The sequence below is a fragment of the Triticum urartu genome, chromosome 2A (assembly GCF_056163025.1).
Source record: "Triticum urartu cultivar PI428250 chromosome 2A, HENAU_Tu73, whole genome shotgun sequence".
NCBI classification, from domain to species: Eukaryota; Viridiplantae; Streptophyta; class Magnoliopsida; order Poales; family Poaceae; genus Triticum; species Triticum urartu.
In genome coordinates, this window is record NC_141874.1 from 597,724,376 (window position 1) to 597,746,885 (window position 22,510).

General features: G+C 45.7%; 4 protein-coding genes across 4 annotated transcripts; 2 read left to right on the top strand and 2 right to left on the bottom strand.

Annotated features, from left to right (window-relative positions):
- The first annotated feature begins 383 nt into the window (after positions 1–383).
- On the top strand, positions 384–3,931 carry LOC125539062 (E3 ubiquitin-protein ligase RMA1H1-like). Its single transcript, XM_048702424.2, has 2 exons — positions 384–561; positions 2,817–3,931. Exon 2 carries the CDS (start codon positions 2,870–2,872, stop codon positions 3,659–3,661), a length of 792 nt encoding a protein of 263 aa, XP_048558381.1. The 5' UTR covers positions 384–561; positions 2,817–2,869; the 3' UTR covers positions 3,662–3,931.
- A 541-nt stretch (positions 3,932–4,472) lies between these two features.
- Positions 4,473–8,729, bottom strand: SYP81 (syntaxin of plants 81). Its single transcript, XM_048702423.2, has 7 exons — positions 8,392–8,729; positions 8,167–8,250; positions 7,937–8,041; positions 7,333–7,482; positions 6,288–6,545; positions 5,323–5,454; positions 4,473–4,708 (listed from the first exon to the last, which is right to left on the bottom strand). The coding sequence occupies exons 1-7, from the start codon at positions 8,467–8,469 to the stop codon at positions 4,562–4,564; spliced, it is 954 nt and encodes a 317-aa protein (XP_048558380.1). The 5' UTR covers positions 8,470–8,729; the 3' UTR covers positions 4,473–4,561.
- A 67-nt stretch (positions 8,730–8,796) lies between these two features.
- Positions 8,797–13,614, top strand: LOC125537452 (nucleic acid-binding protein). The gene is made up of 8 exons (XM_087544508.1): positions 8,797–9,516; positions 11,033–11,078; positions 11,636–11,685; positions 11,790–11,831; positions 11,922–12,038; positions 12,368–12,446; positions 13,152–13,223; positions 13,309–13,614. Exons 1-8 carry the CDS (start codon positions 8,933–8,935, stop codon positions 13,357–13,359), a joined length of 1,041 nt encoding a protein of 346 aa, XP_087400634.1. The 5' UTR covers positions 8,797–8,932; the 3' UTR covers positions 13,360–13,614.
- Positions 13,615–17,140: 3,526 nt separating this feature from the next.
- On the bottom strand, positions 17,141–19,954 carry DES-1-LIKE (fatty acid desaturase family protein). The gene is made up of 2 exons (XM_048702422.2): positions 19,564–19,954; positions 17,141–18,183 (listed from the first exon to the last, which is right to left on the bottom strand). The coding sequence occupies exons 1-2, from the start codon at positions 19,729–19,731 to the stop codon at positions 17,362–17,364; spliced, it is 990 nt and encodes a 329-aa protein (XP_048558379.1). The 5' UTR covers positions 19,732–19,954; the 3' UTR covers positions 17,141–17,361.
- Between the last annotated feature and the right edge of the window lie 2,556 nt (positions 19,955–22,510).

The window sequence follows — 22,510 nt, forward strand, 5'->3', positions numbered from 1 at the left end:
GGGACACCATGTCTTGCCTAGCCTTTTTCTTTCATTTTTTTGAAACTCTACCATGTCTTAGCTACTGTAGCCGATCAAACAGCCAGCGGAATCTCGAAGCCATATCCTTTTTCCGTTGCTCGCTCGCTCGCACCGATGCCGCCGTCCTCGGCTCTTATCCCGGCAAAACAAATTCAACCGGAAGCTTCGCACCGAAAGCAACGTCGGAGACCCTCCGCGCCGTCCGATGGAGGCGACGGACGGCGCGCGCCGTCCCGCGCCCCCGCGGGCTGATCACGGCCGTCCGCTCATGATCGGACGGCCAACTTCCCCTCTGCCCCCGTCGGTCTCCGGCTCTATATAATTTTCTCTAGCCCCCTCCGCAAGTGACGTGACGTCGACACCCAATCTCATCCCACCTCCCACCTCCTTCTTAACCTCCCTCATCTTCTTCCTCCGCCCGCCCCCCACCCCCCGCAGCCCGCACCGCAGCGACGCAATCTCGCCGATCGGTCCTCGCCCCCCTCGCTCGATCCTCGGAGGCGGCGGCGCGCGCGCGTGCGGATTGGATTCCCTTCCGAGGTCGGTTCAAATCAAGCTCCTTGTTTCTCCGTCCTGCTGTTGTTGTTGTGATTTTTTTGGGCGGTGTAGATTGCGTCCTCTGCCTGATTCTAGCACCGTTGTGCGCCGCGGGATTGTTTCTCGTGGTGGATTCTCGGATGCTGCAATTGAGCTGGGTTGGCTCCGTGGCTCGCGTGTGTCTAGCTTCGCCGCCGCCGCCTTGGCACCAGCTGCCCGGCGGTGCTTCTCCAGGAAGAAGCTCTCGCGATGTTCCCCCCCCCCCCCCCCCCCCCCCTCTTCTCATGGGTCAAATTAGCCGTGGTGATGCCCTGTTTCTCTAGGGAAAGGATTTATCTTGTTCATTTCCTCTGTGAAATCAGGGGGCGCAATCCTTCCGACCGTATCGCCGTGTTTACGAATTCAGGGATGCGAAACTCGTTTTCCTCGTATTGACTCCGGGGACATTTTATGCCTGCTCCTCCATGCTCCGTTGCTTTTGCCTACCGAAGCTAGATATTTTGGGGGCAAACTCCTCTCTCTTGCATTGAGATTGGATACAGCGGTAGAGCCTAGTAATATCTTACTTGGAGTGGAGGAAAAGAAATCCTGTGGGCATGTTCAGTAGAATGCTCAATGCCCATTGAATTGCCAAACCGTGTTTGGTTGTACAATATTGCATTATATGCAGCATCAATTCACAGCGCGCATAATAATTGTAGTGGTAGACAGCACAATTAAACGCAGCAGATCTGTGTGCTTGGAAGCTTGTCTCTGAAGGATCACATCGGTTTCAGTTACTCTGTTGGCTAGTATCCGTTCTTGCTGTGGTATAGGAAAAAGTTGTGCTCTGGGTTTGATATGTGCGTGACTTATATGTAATTAAGGATGCGTGTTTAAATTAGGAAGGCATTACCGAAGTCCACTTGTGTATATTAATATAAGTAAGTATATAAAATTAGTAGTACTTGCACACATGGGGCCATGGTGGTTGGGATATTTCCACTGACGCTGCTGGGCAATTAATCCCCTGTTTCCCGATCCTAACACAGTAGGGCGCCATTATCTCTTGGCTAATATTCTTTTTTGTGGTCACTAGATATGTTAAATGATGATCCTTTTGGTCTACTTGGCCCCCTCGAATATGCCAAGCCATTTAGCTAATCCGTCGTTGTTGCGGTGCACATCACGATCCCCACCTGTTGTTGTTTTTCAATGATTCAATCGTGAGAGGAACCCCACAACCACATAGAAAGATCAACGTGCTACGGAAGCTTATGCCGAAGATTGGGACGGGGCATCTCCGCCTCTCCACCCGCTCCTCCTTGGTTTAGTCAAATCGGCTTGTTTGGTCTTCCATGGCTAATAGCGCCGAATATTCAATTACAGTAGCTGGGATCAGCTTTAATCTTCTGGCCAGCACCTGCAAACGTTGGCTTAGTCAAACTATGCAAAACCACGGATGCATATTATAGAATGCAAACTGTGTTCCATGCCTTTCTTCCGGAGGTAACTCTAAGCCGCCATTCATGGCTCTTGCCTTGAGCATGGGGGCAGTCGAATACTGCGGCGTGACACGATGGGCATAAGCTAGTGGTTTCATTTTCCCTGGTGATTCAGGTTTCCCAGGAAGATATGCTAGGATGGCATGTCAGTACAACCTAAAGTGGCTTAGGGTTAGGAATAACAAAGAGGATAAAGACAGAATGCAGCATCTGTAGCCCTTGTACTAATTATTACTAAAGAAATCAGAGCATCCACAGCTATTGACTCAGCCTGCTGAGAAAGATGGTGGGTTCTTCAGTGGGGAGTCCTCAGTCCATTGCTTGCGAAAAGGGTAATTGGAGTGCTTATAGTTACTCTCTGGCACATCGACATGGAATCCATGGGCTTTACCTAACATCCGCTCCACTTTTCACACTTGTTAATGTGAGTGGATAGACTCCTCAGGACAGGATGATGTGGCGTGGGCCTTGATGCTGCCTGTTATCTGAACCCCCTTTGTTGTTTAGCAGGCAGCCGTGTCTGTACACCCCCTCTCCCTCGAATTTTAGGATATATACTAAGCACTACATGGCTGCTTGCTGTGTGCCTTCCAACTCTTCTTTCTTGGTGTTTATCTAGTCCTTAAACACATGGTTATAGGTGTGTTCACACGTTATCAACATTTTAAACGCCTTGACAGCTTCATGATTAGTCCCACTTTTCTGACTTCTCCTTTCTATTACATGTGTTCCTACTGTCTACTGACCTCTCGTTCTATTTCTATTTGATTGCAGTACCGTGAGTTCTTCGACCAGAATTGTTTGCGACAGATAGCATCCTGATTGTTATGGAAGGTGGGGGAATGGACCAGGTTTGCATGGCTGCCATGACAAACCAACCTCCAGTGTCCGATAACAAGCCAATGAAGAACATCAGTGGGGAGATGCCTGCAGCCGCGACCGCTGGAAGCGGCTCCTTTGACTGCAACATCTGCCTCGACTTCGCTGCAGACCCAGTTGTTACTCTCTGTGGCCATCTCTACTGCTGGCCCTGCATCTATGAGTGGCTGCGCCCATCGGTGGTATCAGCTTCTGGTGCCAACAGCACTTCAGCAAGGCAGCAGTGCCCTGTGTGCAAGGCCGCACTATCTGCTGACAGCCTCGTGCCGCTCTATGGCCGTGGTGGTAGCTCGAAGAAATCACTGGATGGCATGGCCATTCCTCGACGGCCAACGGTGCATCGGGAGAATGTTGCGCACCAGCACGCACAAAGCAGCATCGATGATGACCGGCACCATCACAACGTGGAGCCCAGCCCTCCGCTCCGGCCACTGCGGCATGCGCACCACCACCATCCTGGTGCCACTGAATTCGACTTTGTCTACCCTCCTTCGCCAATGGGGCGTGGCCTGATCCACTCGACGGCCGGAGGGGTGCTTGGAGGGATGGCAGAGGCAGTGCTTCCGTGGGCGTTCCGCGGCCAGGTGCCGCCGAGCATGTACTACACAAGCCCCTACGCTGTCGCGGACCACACCTTGGGTCCCCGGCTGAGGAGGCAGCAGATGGAGGTGGAGAGGTCCCTGCACCAGATCTGGTTCTTCCTTTTCGTGTTTGTGGTCTTGTGTCTGCTCTTGTTCTGAAGCAGGGTGAGAAACTCTTGTTCTGAACTGAAGAGGCGGTATACGGCTTGTGTATATATTGGAAGGCGTGATATACTGCCTCTCGAGGAAAAAGAAGGCAAGATACTAATGAATGGGTGTCACTTATATAGTGATGAAGAGAGCGTAAGGAATGGTTAATGCTCTTAACGGTCTCTATCGATAAGCATGCGTCTAAATCATGCTGATATATAGAGTTGTAATATGAAAGACTTGGAGGTGAAATGCAAATTTCATTCTTGTCTTGCCTCAGTACCAGGAACTCCATTACCTGAACCATGCAGATGGCCTGTTTTGGTTTGCCTGCATCTGTCACTACCAAGTAATGCAAAATTTCCTCAGTCTGGGTTTTATTTCCAGAATCTGCATTGTTTTTGCATTGGTTGGTGGTTTGCTGCTACTGGATTTACGTTTACGAATCTCCCCATTCGTTGTTTGTGCAATGAATGTGTTGACATTTACGTACATTTTCAAAACATCTCAAAATGCACATTGTAGATTTGCAAATTGAATGACACGAAGAATATTGCGCATCAGAAAAGAATTTTCTTTTTATGTTGAGACATTTCAATTAGTAGCCGTGCCCTACTTTTATCGACAAGTGTTTGCCCAACTGCATCTTTCTGCACGGTGCAAGGAGAAGTCATGTGCATCGTAGTAGATACCACCTTCCATGTGCTCGGCGGTGTACTGAACTATACTGATTATATGTGTTCAAAAGAGGAACTATACTGGTTATGTTTGCCAACGGCGGCAAAATCTTAGAATCTTAACAGAGTAACACTGACCAATATGCATGACAAGTGATAATCATCCCACAAGAGATGACACATCAATAGCTCAATCCATTTGCGCAATAGTACGGTTACATGAGCTGCTAATTCAGTTTTTGTACCAGTCAAGAAACAGAACAGAGAAAGTAAGAACAAAGAAGAAAAGCAGGAGAAAGGTTCTACTGCTGTTGTTCCGCTGGATCGCCTGGGATAGCTCCTTGTTCCCACGCTCCACGTTGTTCGTTGCTTCCACTGCCTGAGAAAATGCATAGGATGTGCCGTAAGAGGAGAAGCAAAGATCGACTGAAAACTTATCACGAGTCATTCGTAATTTATACAGACGAATCAGATAACTTTGTGTCCTTTTTCTTAAGGCAATGACTTTTTTTGTCCTGTTGAACTTGGCAGGTTATCAAGTAAAGATATTGACGATTTCCTAGATCAGACAAAATAAAAAAGGAAAAATTCTTATTGGATGGATCCTGTTGAAGGTTCAGTTGATAAGAAACAACATATACATAATCATGTACGCTCTGAAAACAAATATAAGACGTTTTAGAGACTTTGGAGGACATAAGCAAATGTTGTGCGCTCAAATGCTATTACTACCATCTCATTGTAGGATTTGAATTTTTATATGCTATTATCTGTTGTCTCTTATTATCCTCCAAGAATATGCTGCGTTTTGAAATTTTGATTCCGCATGAATAACCCTAGTTTGCTATTGAAATTTGAATGGATATATCCTATGCCACCTACAATTGAATTTTTTCAAGAGTTTGAGAACTGATACTTTCACTAGAGATGTCCTAGTCTCTTCTCTTGAATAACAACCAGATGTTGGCTTAAACTGTTGCACAGATATCATACCTGGTCGTATAAATATTGAATCTGCTGAGCTTGCTGTAGAACATGTGTTGACATAAGATGATTAAGTGCTGACATCTCTATCATCTTTGTCTCCGTTTCTTGGACAGTATCAAGAAGATTGGTCAACTCCATCTGAGCCAAGAGTTACAGGAAAGTAAACAAGCTGACTTATAACAAATTGTATCTGAGACAACATTATTTTGTGTCAATTGCCCAGGCAGTACAAAAATACAAATTCCCCAGTACCGTTACCAAAAGCGTGCAATTTGCCAAAAGCACAAAACGCAGTATCATCAGGAGAGAGAAAACACCTGAAAGGTCTAATTTGCCGTTCGGTTCAGGACACTATTTCTCATTTCCTTTGTGTATCCGTTTATTTTATTTGCACTCCATTTAGCCATGTTTTAACCTACACATTTCACCATTTTGTATTCATTTTTGTTAAGAAAAATTCACCAGCTGATATAACCACATATATCACAAGTAATCAAGCGCACATATACCACTACGCGTATCTCCTACGGTCCAACCTACATGAGCAATTTAACAAATTTCAACACACATGTCATTCCTTCTAAGAAAATTCACCAGCTGATATCACTACACATATCACAAATACACACTATTTTAATCAACTGAAATAGCTTGGTTCGGTCAAGCAAGAAACGGAAATGCCATTTTCCTCTCTTCCTAGCTCAAGATATATTATTTTAACAATGGCAGTGTATTCTAGCAGACAAATTTAGTACAACTTTGAAATAGCTTGACTCAGTTTTTTCTAATGGTGATGCTTTTGCAATGCATCTGAGCAATTGACACAAGATAATGGTGTCCCATGGCAAATTTTGCCTAGTACTCACTCCGTCCCAAAATAAGTGTTTCAACTTTAGTACAACTTTGTACTAAAGTTGAGACACTTACTTTGGGACGGAGGGAGTATATATTATATCCCATCCAAATATTACCTGGAGAGCTCGTGTTTCATCGTCCAAGAGTTGTTCTTGAACTCTTAAGGGCGCAGTTGATACCTCCCGATCTTCAACCTTCGAGACATCAGATTTCAATACAAGGTTTGACTTGGATGGTTCAGTAGGTTTTATTTCTGGCTTCTTCTTAATCTTCTTTCTTGGCATCACCCTATTAATAGCTTCTTGAAAGCGCAGGGACCTAAGGCGATCAAATTGTGCAGTTACTGAGTGGAGACGCTCGCTCAAAATCAAAACCTGGTAAAATTATTGAACAAAACACATCTTATTGGAAGTGAGTATAAGAAAATCTATACAGAACAAAGAGGATAGTCCAGAAAATATTACTTAATTGTAATACAAATTTGATATAGAGAAAATGCTATTTAAAAAGAACAGAGTGATGTATTTTCCTACATGAAGCTTTCCTGATGCATATCTGAACTAGGAAGCAGAGTTCGTTAACAATCAAATTCAGCTGCATTGACTGGACAATCTATCAAGTTCTGATGCATTTGTTTTATCCCACCAAATGATATCAACTGAAGGTATGCATATCCTTCTACAGTACTAAACAGGCATAATATACAGGACTCGTTCAGTATAATCCACCGAAATATGTACAAATATCAGCTCAGTAACGCATGTATAATGACTGCCTGGAATTTCTGAAAATACAGAGAAAATTAGCGACTATACTTTACCGAAACAGAGATAAAGGGGAGCAACATCATGCTTCTATATGTTTTTGCGTACAGGAAAAATTGTTAATTCTAGTAAAATTGTCAACATCATGCTTCTATATGTCTTCTACCTTTTGTGATATCATAATCTCTGAAATACTAAACTAATCCAACAGGCAGTGAAATGTCATTTTAAGAGGAACGATCGAATGGACATAACCATGACAGTGAGACTTCGCTACTATATTCTGCCTAGTACCTACGTGGTTGCACACACTAAAAAGCAGTAATATCAGAGCAATGCTGTATTTCACTGTAAATATCTGGCAGTAGCTGAACAGTGGGGAGCATAATAGTCATACCACACCATGCTGGTGAGCTATCAAGTCTAACCGGGAAGTCTCATCTCTTGTGCCAAGCCATGTGTTCGCTCTTCTATTCCTCTCATCTTCAAGGATCCTGTTCTTTAGGATATCTATCTGTTCCTTGCATGCTTTTACAAAAATACCAACCTAAAATATGTTCAATAATCAGCTAAGTAAGAAATGGAGAAAAGAACTTAGCGATTACCTAAATTTACAAGAACACACAGTCCTTACCTGTATGACTATATTGTCAACTCAATAGTCGATACAGTATACAAAGATGCATATACAACCTAACAAACTGCATATATTTACAGTTTTACAACAAAGATAATAAATAATTATGCGCTGCTATGCTCTGTAACAAATTTAATCCTCGATTTCTAAAGTAATCAAGGAAGAGCTGAGAAAAAACTATAACATTGCAAAAGAAGACAAGATGACAAACTGGAACTCAACTAGTAATACATATGTGGCATGTTGCAAGCTATTGTCACAAAGAATCATCTAGCAACTAGCTCAGTTTAGAATAAATACATCAATCCCCAAACAAGGAGAAAAGGTAAATCAACAGACAATGCAGAGTAAGCTTGAAACTTACTTCATGCTCAATGTTGTCCCTCTCTTGCTCCGTGGTGCGATGCATGTCCACATAGTCCCTCCTGTGCTTCACTATAAACTTCTCGAGCTCCCTGATGCTCTCAAGCTACACCGACAGAACCCAGCAATTAGACTGGCAAGCTCCCACAATCTATCAGGACCATAAGCTTGGGCTATTGCCTTCGGTTCCTGTTGCGCTCAAAACAGAATAGCGCAAGAGCAGAGTTCTACCGTCTTGATTGCTGCATTTGTGAACGGCGATTTGGGCGACGGCTTCCGGATGATGAAAGACGACATGAGCGCGGCCAATTGCGACTGCGAAAATGAGAATAAAATCAACACAATGGATCGTAAATGATGAGACTGTTCTTGAGGCAGTAACTGATACACTAGGTTCCAGTGCAGAGGAGAGATGGCGCAGGCGTGCGAGGTGTCATGTTTGGCATACGAGCTCACCTCCGTGTAGCCATGGGAGAGCGCGGCGACGCGAACGGACTCCTTGAAGTCCTCCGTCCTGTCCCGGACCCTCGACATCGCCAAGGCAGCGGCGCCCACGGGGCTCCTCCCACCAGATCCGCGTGCGCTGAAATTCAAGAGCCGGCGAGCCGTGGCAGTCCTGCACCAGCGAGCTGATAAGGTGAGCAAACCTCGTGAGGGATCTGCGCCGCGGATCGGCGACGCTCGAGAGCGGCGGCGGGTCGCCGGCGCGTCGGATCGGGCGGCGAGGTGCGAGGTGGGAGGTTTGGTCGAAGGAGAGGGAGACAGACAGGGGCGCGAGGAGGAGGAGGAAGGAATACGTGTACAGGAGGAGTATGGCCCACCTGTCAGCGTGACACCGGTTCACTGGCGACTGGGCCTGTGGAAACCAACCAGGCTATCTCGTTCTCACACTCGCCACTCCGCGAGCCGCCGATCCGTCTCGCGTTCGCCACCTCGCTCCCGCTCTCGATCGTTCGCTCCGCGACGCGGAAACGGCGAAACCCTAGGGCGGGTAGGCATGGCCAAGGACGAGAACGGCTCGGCCCCGGATGGTGCCGGCAAGGAGGAGGGGGAGATAGCGGCGGCGCGCAGCCGCAGCCGCAGCAAATCCCTAGAAGCCGCGGAGGAGGAGGAGGGGCGTTCGAAGGGGAGGCGACACCGGGGCCACCATGGCAAGTCAAAGAGGCGTGACGAGGAGGAGGGGAGCGAGAGCTCCGACGAGGACTCGGGGGAGCGGCGTAAGCGGCGGAGGAAGGAGAAGGAGCGGCGGCGGAGGAGGAGGAGGAGCCGCAGCGAGAGCTCGGGGTCGGAGTCGGAGTCAGAGTCTGAGTCGTCCTACTCGAGTTCCAGCGCGGAGTCGGAAAGCGAGTCGGAGGAGGAGGAGGAGAGGCGAAGGAGGCGGCGGCGGAGGAGGAAGGAGAAGGAAGAGGAGGAGAGGAGGAGGAGGAGGAAGGAGAAGGAGAAGAGGAAGAGGAAGGAGAAGGAGAGGGAAAAGGATAAGAAGAAGAAGAAGAGGAAGGATGAGAAGAAGGATTTGGGGAAGAAGGCTGCAGTGACCAACTCGTGGGGCAAGTATGGCATCATCCGTGAGGTTGATATGTGGTGAGGATCTTGCTTCTTAGCTCTTCTTTTTTGCTTCTAGATCATCATTTCTTAGTTTTAGGTTTTCACAAGCCAAGATGTAGAATATTATGAAATTCATATCTGTCTGGTAGATTTGCATGAGGCTATGTTAGTTAAGGATGAAGGTGCGTTGTGTTGCGGTGGTGCTATGCTTGGCCGCACTGCCCAGCAAAGATTTTTGCATTATGTCGCAGCCTGCAGCACGCACCTTCTTTGTCGCCTTTGATGAGTGGATTCGTTGAGCCTGCAAACTAGAAACAATTTTGCACAAACCAATGGAAATCCCTGAAACTGCTGATGGTTGTGGACTGATCTTCTCCAGGGCTAGCTAGTATGTTGATCTATCACTGGCCAAAGTGTTATCTATCACCTATTCATCATAGATGAGCACAACTGCACAGTTTGCTACTGCCACTCATACACGCTGATATATTGCATGAATCAACAATTCATCACACCTGGAGTGCAGACTGTATTAATACTGAAAAATATTCACAACCATTATGTTGTAAATAAAACAAAATTTTGTGTCGTTCTCACTAACCAAAAAGTTCATAATAGTAACTGATTCTTGCAGCTATATAGAATCACAATAACAGAGCAAAATGACAGATAAATCACTTGTTTGTTTCTCCACATCCTCTCTAAGCCGTAGCTGGCTTCTCCTTCTCCAAGCTTCCTGGATTTGCGACCAGGTAGCATGCATCAGCCACAAATTGGAAAAAGAATCGAGCAAAAGATGAGCACGGAAGACGGAAACATCCTCTTATTGGAGAGCCCTACCACCTCTATGTGAGTGCCATAAACCTAGCGATGAGGCCGCACAACCATCCATGCCTGATGACGAGCCAGTGTGTTACTCGCGGATAGTGGCGATGGGTGAGTGACCTAAGTCTTTGCCCAAAAGAATAATCCTGGAATTCCATCTGTCTTCTGGATTTGGAGAAGTGCTGATTTTCAAGAACACAGATCTTATGATATGGTGGGAATCTGTTATGATAATCATCTGTGCCTTAAACTTATCCTAATGCCTCAAAGTTGGATATTGATATGTGTGAGCAGCAGTGGCTTCATGGATGGTTGCACCTAGCCACTTAACATAAGCGGCTGTCGCAAATGTCCACTTAGCTGTTCCATGTGGGTTGGGGTAGGGGGTGGGGGGTGGGGGGAGAATGGCCCATGGGCTGTCCGCTGCCACTCGCAACCCTATTGGTAATCGATTTAATTCTGTTTTAAGTATTTATCTTGTCAGTTGTTTAGGTTGTGATAAATATGAAATCTTTGAATTGTCATATGCAAACACCATTGCATGGCCAATGCGAGTCAGAAGTAGAATCATTCTGTAATCATTGATTTGATGACATCAAATTTAAGTGATGAATCCCCGTGACTGAGACCGTGAGTTTAGAATGTAGACAACCAAATTAATACTTTTTTAATGTTTCAACTACTGTACTATATTCTCATGAGTTGAACCATGCAATATGTTCTGTAGGAACAAGCGTCCAGAGTTCACCGCATGGCTATTAGAAGTCAAGCAGGTATATGTATTTCTATAGCTCTTTTGATGCTGTCTTTCATAGAAACATGGATAACTTATGTGCATGCAAAAAAAGGGTCAGTGTAAACAAGGCGTATGCCACTGTTTTACATGGTGCTGGGCCAATTAATTAGCCCCAAAGGAAATATTTATCTAGGAACCAGGACTAGTGTTCTTTCAGTAGACCTTATTTATTGTCTTCAGCAAAAAGTTTCATCGCCGTGAAGTTAGTTGCTCATTGGTCGGTGAGTGTTTGGAGCTTAAGTTAACAAAACACAATATTTGTTCTCCCTCTTTCTTTTGGTATGCCCAATTTAGAGTTTCTTTCAAATTGTGCTGCTCTATTGGATCTTATTTTGGTTATGCCCAATTTCTCTTATTCTAGTTCTGTTTTCACTTATCAGGTCATATAGAGCAGACAAATGTTGTGTTACTTGATTGGTACTGCTCATTAGCTTAGTGTCATGCTCTCAGGCTTTTTACTCTCAGTCCTGTTTAGTGTTTTTCTTGCTTATGATGTCACTGCTAATTTTATAAATTTTGGTAATGCGCCCACAGGTTAATTTGGAGGCACTGGCTAATTGGGAAGAAAAACAAATGTTCAAGGAGTATGTTACTGTGCTGCCATGAAATTACTTGAGTTTCTGGAACTTATAAAATATCACCCTGGAATTACTTAAGAGTTTAACATACATCTTTATGTGCATATCAGATTCATGGAAGACCACAACACAGCTACATTCCCATCAAAAAAGTAATGCACGTTTCTTTTCATAGACTGTTATTATATATATTCATATTTGCTAATGGAATTTATGTTTCTCCTCCTTTGTTCTCTTGTTAGATATTATGACTTAGATGCTTACCATCAACGGATGATGGAGAAAGAAAAAAGGAATGGTTTAAAGAATGCGGGTTCGGTAGCAGTCCGTACAGTATTTAATGATGAGGAAGTACGACGGTATGTGGACATGCACATATTTTGGGTCTGTATACCTGCAATAACAGAGCATGGGACACCATAAATGCTTCAGTGTAAATTACTGAAGTTTACTTTACCTGTAGACCTGTGGTAATAAACTATTAACCGGCCTATGTTCCACTCATTTCGGGCAATCGAATTGTTTTTGTAGCCAATTACTATGTCACAGTAACTCCAAATTGTGAGCCTGTTATGCCATGCAATGTTCCACAGAAATACAATTACGAAATTTTTCTGTATTAATTGGTTTCAGAGTTTATCACCTTTTTTATCATTGGCTTACAGTTTTCTGTAAAAAAATCATGCAGGTTAGAACTGTTGCAAGAACGTGAACGCCGAAAGGAGGAAGAAGTGACAGCTCTAAAACGCTCCATGCAAACTGGAATGGTTAGAATATCACAGTTTTTCTTTTCTGCTCCTATTCCCATCCTTCAGTTTATCCTCTGAACTTGGGAGTTATTTTTAGAATGCTCATTGGCAGTGTCTCTTGTTCTGTCCAATATCTACACTAAAAAGTGTCTCATTGACTGCATAAGTTTGACCGTGCAGGCTGCCCAATTTTGTTGCATCGTTAGCATACAATTTCTTTCATGTATCCTAGACGTGTTAAGTCATCCATGAATGAAACGCAGTTGTAAGTTCTGTCTTGGGCACTAACTCACTCGGTTGCTTGATGCCAAGTGGCACCAATTTATGTTCATATTTCTGTTCTGTTGGGAACATATGTACTATTGTGGGCTTGAACCTATGAGGTTATGACCTCAAGTCCTCAACCACTGCCATGTGCTCGGTCATTATGTTATATAGGTGCATCGTCCTGTTTTTTGGAATCTTCCCTTGTACAATAGCTGGGAATCCCCGAGTGTTGCTTTGTAAGGTTTACCTAATCCAGGTTTTTTGTTAGGTGTGCTATTGAACATATGACTGCAATTGTGCTTACATCCTGCTAGGCTGTGCACTATCTTCTGATGATACGATCAGCAATAGATTATTATGCAGACACCAAACATTAGTATGGGTTTGCATGAAAGTCACTTTTTGTTCAATCAATCAATTAACCTATTATTATTCTTGTTTTGCTCCTCATATCAGGCTCAAGCGATGAAGCAGCAGTCCCTTCTACGTGAGGAAATGATGTTACAGTACAAGTTGGGCAATTTCGAGGTAATGCCCTCATTCCGACCCTTACTAAAATTTCAGTTGGATGGAAAATGCGCACTACTTATGCCAAGCTTTTTTTCTTTACCAGGCCGCAGCTGCAATCCAGAAAAGGTTGGATCCTGATGCTCCCCCTCAATAGGCGTCTTGTGGACAGACATGCCATTTTCTCAGAAGTTATTTCTCATACATCTTCATGTGCAACATACTGTGATGTACCGCAGTTTATTTGCACAAAAAGTATATTGGGCTGGCTTGGAAAATGCTGCTACTGTACCTGTACTGTATAATTTTGAAAATTTTGCTCGTTAGTTTCAACAAGTTGTGCTGTATGCATCAGTTTGGCACATTGAGCTGTAAGATTTTTCGAAGGTTTTCTATTACAGTTCCATAGGCATCTCATTGTCTTTTTTTTTTTCTGAATTCATAGGCATCTCATTGTTTGTCGCCTGGTGTGGCAACTCGTGCCCAGTGACTCATGAGTTGGGGCTTTCAATGATGCGCTTTAACCCTTAGGTTATCAGCTTTTAAACTAAACTATATTCATGTACGAGGGTATGCGCGCGACTGTTGGCTTTTAGTGCTGCGGCAGCATAGTTTGGCTTGTTTTAACGTTGTGCTAGGTATGAAGAATATTGCGATGCAAAAAGCAACCACCTTTCTTATGCGTGAATAGATTAAACAGGAAGTGAATTCGAGAAGCAACCACCTTTCATATGCTTGATTAGAGAAGCAACAATGAGTTTCTATCATCAAAGTTTTTAGTCTTGTTTCAGAAATGGTGTAACAGTGAAAGGCGCGAGATGAAATAGGTGGCAGATAGCCATTTTTTCTCTTCTTGAAACCGACTGATAGCCATTTTGATGACCTATGTGACGTTAGGCGGAAAATGACCAAAGCGTCTCAACAACACAAATATAATCTATCAGAAAATCACCATGACTTTGAGGGAAGGAATTAAAACAAGAAGGCGAAATAATAATAATAATAATCAAGGAGATATAAAACAGGGCTAAATATAGATCACACTGACAGACAATTTTTCACATGCATCAAAAGCTGCCTCAAAACAGATCCAACAAACCAAATCACAACCAAACCACAACCGAAAAAAAAGAGAGCACAAGGCCAGACGGCTATCCTATCAGGCAGTACTACATGAAGCAACTAGTGGACTGGAGCGAAGGAACGAAGCACACATCGGGTGAGATGCGATGGATGGATCGATCAGCGCTTGATGGCCTTGACCTTGTTCCACGTCTTCTTGCCGAAGTCGCCGACGACCCTGACGCCCTTGAGCACCGCCACCTTCACCTCCATGGTCCGCTCCTTCACCTGCCGCTGGAACCCTCCCATCCCTTCTCTCTTCTCTTCTCTTCTTGGTCGGAGAGGATTCCTGTGGGCTGTGGCTCGCTGGAGGAGACAAAGAAGAAGACGACGGCGATTGGCGATTTGCCGGGTTGGGTGGCGAAAATGTCGTGCGGATGGTGGTGGGCTAGCACTGGGGAATGGGGATATATATTAGCCGGTGCGCGTTTGCGTGTGGACCTGAGCCGGATGGCGGAGGCTGAGCTGTAAAGCATGAGGTGTGGTGTACCTGCGGGCTGCGGCGGCGGTTGAAGGATGGTTGGATGGATTGCCAGGGAACCAGCTTGAATCACAAGTCATAAACTTAAAACCTAAAAAAAACAATTCACAAACAGGAGCGTGGTATACTAGCAGTTGGGGCGGGGAGAAGATCTGTGGGCCTGGTGCACGGGCACAGCTCACTGGGTCCAGCTGTCAACGGGTGCTGGCGCGCTGCTGTTCCGGTTCTCAAGTCTGTCGTCGCTTTTTTGAAGGAGGGCTGGTCCATGTGCTCCGGAATCCAGCAACGGCGCAACGAACCGGGCGCCAAGCGCGGAGCCAAGGCGACAGGCGTGACATGTGGCCAACGCATCGGCGCAGTTCAGGGGGCCCAGCTGGCAACGACGGCTGTGGTGTGCAATTACTCCGGATTATACGTACGACAGTTCACGTACGAATTCTGTCCGACGGAGCAGATCAAACCGTACGTTAGTTGGACTCGAAGTCCAGCGACGGCTGGGATGTTGCATCGTACCAAATCGGACAAGCCATGGTCGTACGTGTAGTAGTTTCGATTGCTCCGGCCCTCTCCCCGTTCGTCTGGTCTTCTTCTTCCTCCTCCCTTGGTTTCTAAACAAAGGAGGCGGGTCCTGGGATGGGAAACTTTGGCTAGATATTTTGCTCGATGACACGTCGGCGAAGAATCATGCATACCCTGCTCTCGAGGTGGCCTTTGACTTGGATCGCCGTCGCTCATGTATACCCTCTTCTCTTGGTTACCAGCGTGGAACGCGCGTTTCTTTCGGTAAGCTCTCCACTTGGCATTATCCATCGAGCATATGCACCAGCACATTGGCACGGTCGTGCCACCACACTCGCAGCTGTGAGAGACCATCCTGCAACGGCGCGGGTGACCATGCCATCCGACGAGCGAGCAGCGTCGACGGCGAGGGGAATGTTGGGCGCCGACGGCGCCCCCCGTAATCTGAACTTTACTATAAAAGGAAAAAAAAATGACGAGTGCGGAGTGCTACGCTTGCGCGTTCAGCGCCCACGTTTTTGCTGTGTGGCCAAGGGCATTCGCAACATAAACCCGGCGACCTTGTACTTTGTGGGCGTGAGTGGATCGGATTTTGTTGACAAATAGTAGCGCTTCTTCTTCTTCCGATCAAAGCAAAAGTCTACTCTACTGGCATTAGGGTTTGCTCATTCCAAATTCTCTTTAACATTGTGAGCGAAGCCATTTCTTTGCGCCTTCCCAGCCTATTGTGCACCAAGTGATTCACACGAAGATCGAACATCATCGAAGCCAAGCCATGAGTTGGGGTCAAAAAAATAAAGGCCAAGCCAATATTTTTACCAATCGCCAAACTCTCAACGATAACCAACAATGGAGAAGCAAGTGAGTTGCCATCTCCACCTCCCTCTTCCAAAGCGTACATAGGCCGCAATTTGGCCACCCACGCCTCATAAGACGACGATCAGTCGTTTGGACCCGATTTTGGATGATAAGCCATCCAATGATCTTGCACTTAGGTGGGCCCAAACCTTCCATATTGGTGCCGGGACGTTGACAAATTGTGTCTTGCATGAGGAGGCCGTGGGGTAGCGAGAGGAGCTCGTCAACTTCCATGTGATGGTATCATCTTGGTCCACATGGAGAGTGATATGAGGTGAAAGACCTAAGGTTAAAGAATTCTTGGAGATGTTGCATTGTCATGCCTTTGTTAGTGTCAATACACCCAAGCATCGTTTAAAATTGCCTTGCTTACACAAAAGCCTGGGCATAAAACCAAAGACCTAACCCATATAAACTGAAATATATATAAAAGACCAAAATAAAATCACTCGTCAAAACTAGAAGAATGAATTAAATTCGCCGGATCGTCTTCTTTTCTGGATGACAAAATAACCTCGATAGACCGAATTAGCAAATTATTTGGATGCTCAGCATAATTGGCACAATCCCCTGTCTTCCCTAGATGTTTATGGCACAATTCTTGTTGAATACACCTGCTACGTACACGTCATGTGAATTCTTTTTTTTTAACCTACATGTTACACTTACCTGCTGAAGTCCCTTTGAATACACATGTATTGCAATGGACATGAATCTGAGTTGTAGCATGAAATTTGGTCTGTACGGTCGAGACCAAAGACCATCCCGTGAAGATTGAAGACCAAATAATGGAGAACCGAGAACACCGGACCGAGATCAATATATGATAAGCATGCTTGTGCGTATTCGAGAAAAAGAACACCGGACCGAGCAAAACAAAAAGACCAAACACCTGGGCTTACCACATGGTTCCAAAATATGTTTCTACTCTACAAAATATGTGTACTCTCGAAAAACATACTACAAAATCTGAAAATTTTGCTCCAGCGGAAAATACACAGCAGAGTTCATATGAAGCAACAAGTTGGTACAAGTGCCGGTTCCCTGAACACACAAGCAAAATGCCTTCCGAGTTAACAGTTCAGCAGTTCAGCGAGACAGTGGCCCAGCGCTCAGGAGTAAAACATCATCTAAAACAGCTATCTGTGGCAAAACTTAATCTACAGGCAGAGGCTTCTTCTACAAATCTTTCTTGGGCGCCTTCCTCTTCATCCGGCTGAAAGGGCCGACCGTCTGGTCCATGACGTACATGTATATCACCTGGCTCCAGGACCTGTATGATTTCAGACTGTCATAGTACTCCGGCGCGATCTCCTTCACCTTGTGCAGCTTGGCGCCGGGGATCCTGGGGAAGTCGTGGTGCTCGTTGTGGTACCCCACGTGCCACGTCATCAGGTTCAGCGGCCCGTAGTACGAGTAGGTCTCCTGCTCCGGGCTGAACACGTAGTGCTCCGAGATGAAGTGGCCGGCCATCGGGTGCATGCCACCGCCAAGGAACGTCGACAGGATGAGGTAGGCCAGCGACTTCCAGCCGTAGAGGTACACCATGGCCGCGTCGAGCGCCACCTGGATCATCAGGTTGGTGAACTCCCACAGGCCCGGAGGCTTCGGCTTCAGGAAGAGCGGCCTGAGCGCGTAGAAGAAGAGCTGGAGCACGACCCAGATGGATTTGCTGACGGTGTTCTTTACGACGTGCGCCTCCGTCTGGCTGGGGATGTCCATGTCGATCCCGTCCACGCCTTGGAACCGGTGGTGCTCCAGGTGGTATTTCTGGAATGTCACCGACATTGGGACGCCGATGGGGAGGTTTGCGAAGATGCCTAGCCAGCGGTTCAGGGATGGGGTGGCGAAGGCGAGGTTGTGGCTGAGCTCATGGATCGCGAGGAAGAGGTTGTGATTCAGAAAGGAACCGAAGAAGTAAGCGACCGGCAGTATCTTGGACCAGCCTGCGTCGCGCAGGAGCGTGGCGGTCCATAGCTGGAGTGAAACAACTGCGGCTATCTGCAATCAAAGTTCAGACGGATATGAAAATATATCAGTAATAAATTAGAATTTATGCTGTTTTTTATGGTGTTATTTTCACACACAAAGATGATCGGAGAAGTTTCCACATACAGATTCTCCAATTAATTTAGGGACTAACTCACTAATCATAATATTACGAACATCAACGTCCAACAAAACAAGGTCCCCTATTTTCCTACATGGGTCGTGAGATATAAGTTTTAGCATGAGATTATACGGCTAACTCAAGTTGCCAGCATGACTTGCCAAGGTGCATTGCAAGTGAGAAGTTCAAAGACCAACATAGTAACTGTTGGTCACGCGAACAGAAAAGCACCAACTTTGCACATGAAGCTGAAGTCTCACATTAGCAACGACAGAGGAAGAGCACCTAGTTGGTTCTGACAATTACAAAGGGAAGATGCAGAGGTGCAGTAGTGCAGTCGTACAGAAACACAATAACCATTTCAGGCAAGAAAAGCATGACATAACAGATTCAGGACCATTCTGCAGAACTCTGAGGCCAACAAAGTGCCAGATAATTTAATAATTTCTTGCCAGAATAGTGGTAGCAAATACTACAGACTATTGCAACATTAAACATGATGGCCCCCCTATCTCTAAGTGTTCTTCTTATTGATGATTTATCTCTTTTCCACCATAATACCCAAGTCTGTGGACATCTTAATTCGTTTGCCTGTACAGAAAGTTGCCCGGTTTCAGTCTACCAGAAATTTAATTCGGTCCACACAAACTCCTACTTCCTGGACTTGCAGTCATCAAGAGCGACATCACTAGAGACCTGGATGTGGAGCCCATGATCTAGATGTGGACATGTAACAACCAGGCTTTTGCTCAGGCCAACGAACATTGCATTAGATTGCATCCAAACAAAATGTTAGTCCGCTGTATAGTAGGAGTACTAAAGAAGGGACTAGGAAGATTGCGCGGGACGACATTCCACTTCAGTGAACGCGCACAAGTACACTAGAATACAGAAGATACACGGTACATCCAGTGAAGCTACACCGCATGAATGTGCTACACTATGCATCATCTCATTTATTTCCTAAGATAAAAGGGTAGCCACCCGTTTGGGATGAGTGGCCAGTTAATCAGACAAGAAAATACAGCAGTAGAGTAATTTTTTACTGGCTTTTTTCTGGAAGTTGTTAAAGTAAGCTGCTGCAATGAAACTTAAGGCTAGGAATCTAACTGCTTGGGCATATGGCAGGGAAAAAAGCTGAAGGAATAAAAACGAGACGACCACCACCACCACCACAATGCAAGCAAAACAAATCCACGCTTAAACCAGCAGAGAAGTCGATCTACGGAAGATCTCAATCTAAAAGGAGACTGGGAAATAGATCACGGCACCTTGATGAAGGCGAGAGGGTCCGGGCCGAAGAGCACCTTGATCTGCGGGTACTTGGCCAGGATCTCCCGGCGGCGCGACGCGTGCGGCTCGTCCGTGTACGACCAGAAGAAGTCCGTCGTCATCACGCCTTCCTCCTTCTCGTCGGCGTCCGCGCGTGTCGCGCCCATTGCTTCCTCTCCTCCGAAGGCTCCGGCAATGGCGGCTGCTCCTAGGCGGAAGAGACGGGGACGGGGGAAGGGTGGGCGGGAGCTGCGCGCTGGCCGGCTGCGTTGATTGGAGAAGCCCCGGCTATGGAGTTGGTCGGGGTGCTCGTTATTTGAGGGAGTCCAGTTCAGGTGGGGGTGCGGGCATGGGAGATGGACGTGCGCCCTGGACCAGGATATCTGCACGGAGGTACAGCGTGATGGAGTATTGGAGTTGGAATAGTGCGATTTTTTCACATGGGGACCCCGCATGTCTCTGACGCCATGGGCCCGGTTTTTTTTTTGATAGCTATAATTTTGTCGATAACTCCAAAGTGAGATCTCGAACTCGGAAGAACCGTAACTCTTTTGCGGTTGACACAGGCCCAATTACTACCTGAAATACTAATTAAGAAGCACTCTTTGTAATCACTCCCATCTTATGTGCGCCACTTTGTCGTAACGTAAGAGTTTTTTTTAATCTATTTATTCAAAACGTTTTATCTTTTAAATCGTGCATTCAAATTTCATTTTCAATGTTGAATTCCTTGTGTTGAGATCTTCAAAATTAGACCCATAGATTTTTAACAAACTTTTTTTTCACAAAAGAACCACACCAGGAGCATGTTTTTTCCTTTTCGAAAGCTGTTTCCGAGTGGCACGATCGTGCCTCTCGCCGAAGCAAATTGTGTCTCTCGCGGAAGCAAAATCGTGCCTCTCGCGAAAAGGAAAAAAACATTTTTTTTCCGTTTCTGAGAGGCACGGCCGTGCCTCTCGCGGAATGGAAAAGAAAAAGAAAATGCATTTTTTTCGTGTTCAAGAGGCACGGCCGTGCCTCACACAGAAAAAAAAATCCTTGCCTCTCACGGAAGCAAAATCATGCCTCTCATGAAAGAAATTTTTTTTTTGCTTTTTCCGTTTCCGAGAGGCACGAACATGCCTCTCACTGAAGCAAAAGGAAAAAAAATGTTTTTTTTGTTTTCGGGAGGCACGGCCGCGCCCCTTGCGAAAGCAAAAGAAAAAAACACGTTATTTCACGCAAAATATTTTTTTCGATTTTTATCGAAAAGCTAAGAAAGATAGGTGGGAAATCAAAAAAACCATCTAAAAAACCAAAAACACGCGTGGAAAAATAAAAACAAAATTCAGAGGGAGCGCCCAAAGCGCAACAAGTGGCGCGCTCTCAGTCCATCCCAAATGACTCTTGGGGAGGCTCCCGAAGGAGCGCTGCTCAATTAGTTGCTCTCATTAGTACCTCTTTTTTTTTCAAAAACAAGCCCAATTGCCTACATGGCTTCAATTTTTGGGCTTCACTTTTCCCCTTGAAAACTATCCTTCTAGAACTTTGAGCATATATTCCCCTGAAAAAGGACTTTTAGCAGATGATTCTGCAAATGGATTGCATAGCAGATCTAATAGCCTAGGAGCCACATACCTCCTCATTTAGGGTTTCTTTTCCCTCGTTGGCGACAGTGGCGAAGTCAACCTCGAGAATCTGTTGGGTCATTGCTATTTTTTTGATATTTTTTCTTCACAGTGTACAGTAGATGCACAATGTTTTAGGCTATTTTCCTCAAAAGTTGTGGGATCAACGGACCTCATAGCCAACACATAGAAACACCACTGGTTGGCGATTTGCACCGATGGAACGAGATTGGTACACTGATCTTTACCAAATCGCCCCCTCTCACATGCAGGGACGGTGTTTTTTGTGCCAATGTCTGCAGACGACAGTCTGGTGGGCAAACCTGGCGATGCCAGCAAAGACTAGTTCTCCATCGGTGGTAGGGAAGAGGTATGCGATTGATGTGGAGGAGATGCTGAAAAACATAGAACAACTTGATGGTGAACTCAATGATGTGGTGGTCTGATACGTCTCCAACGTATCTATAATTTTTGATTGTTCCATTGCTATTATATTATTTGGATGTTTTGTGTGCATTAATATGTTATTTTATGTTATTTTTGGGACTAACCTATTAACCTAGACCCCAGTGCTAGTTTTTTTCCTTGTTTTTGAGTTTTACAGAAAAGGAATATCAAACGGAGTCCAAACGGAATAAAAATTTCGCGATGATTTTTCTTGGACCAGAAGACACCCGGAAGACTTGGGGAGGGGTCAGAAGACTCACGAGGAGTCCACAAGCGCTCAGGGCGCGCCCTTGGCTTGTGGACCCCTCGGGAGTCCCCCAACCCTAATCTTTGCCCTGTAAATTCCCAAATATTCCCCCAACATTAGAAGCATCCATGAAAATAGTTTTCAACCACCGCAAGCCTCTGTTCCCGTGAGATCCCATCTTGGGGCCTTTTCCGGCACCCTGCCGGAGGGGGATTCTGTAACACCCACGATGCGGCTATATCTCCCATGTGTCGGGGCACGACTTAGAGGCATAGCCGCATGGTAGGCATGTCACAAGAGGGGTAATCTTTACACATCCCATGTACTAAATAGAAAGGGATAAAGAGTTGGCTTACAATTGCCACTTCACACAAATACAAGTTAAACATACATCATCCAGAGTACAATCAAGGTCCGACTACGGAACCAAAATAAAGGAAGACAACCCCAAATGCTAGATCCCCGATCGTCCCAACTAGGCTCCACTACTGATCAACGGGAAGCGAAACAACACAACGAACAAGATCTTCGTCGAGCTCCCACTTGCGTTCGGTTGTGCCACCTGCACTGGTATCATCGGCACCTGCAACTGTTTGGAAGTATCCGTGAGTCACGAGGACTCAACAATCTCACACCCGCGAGATC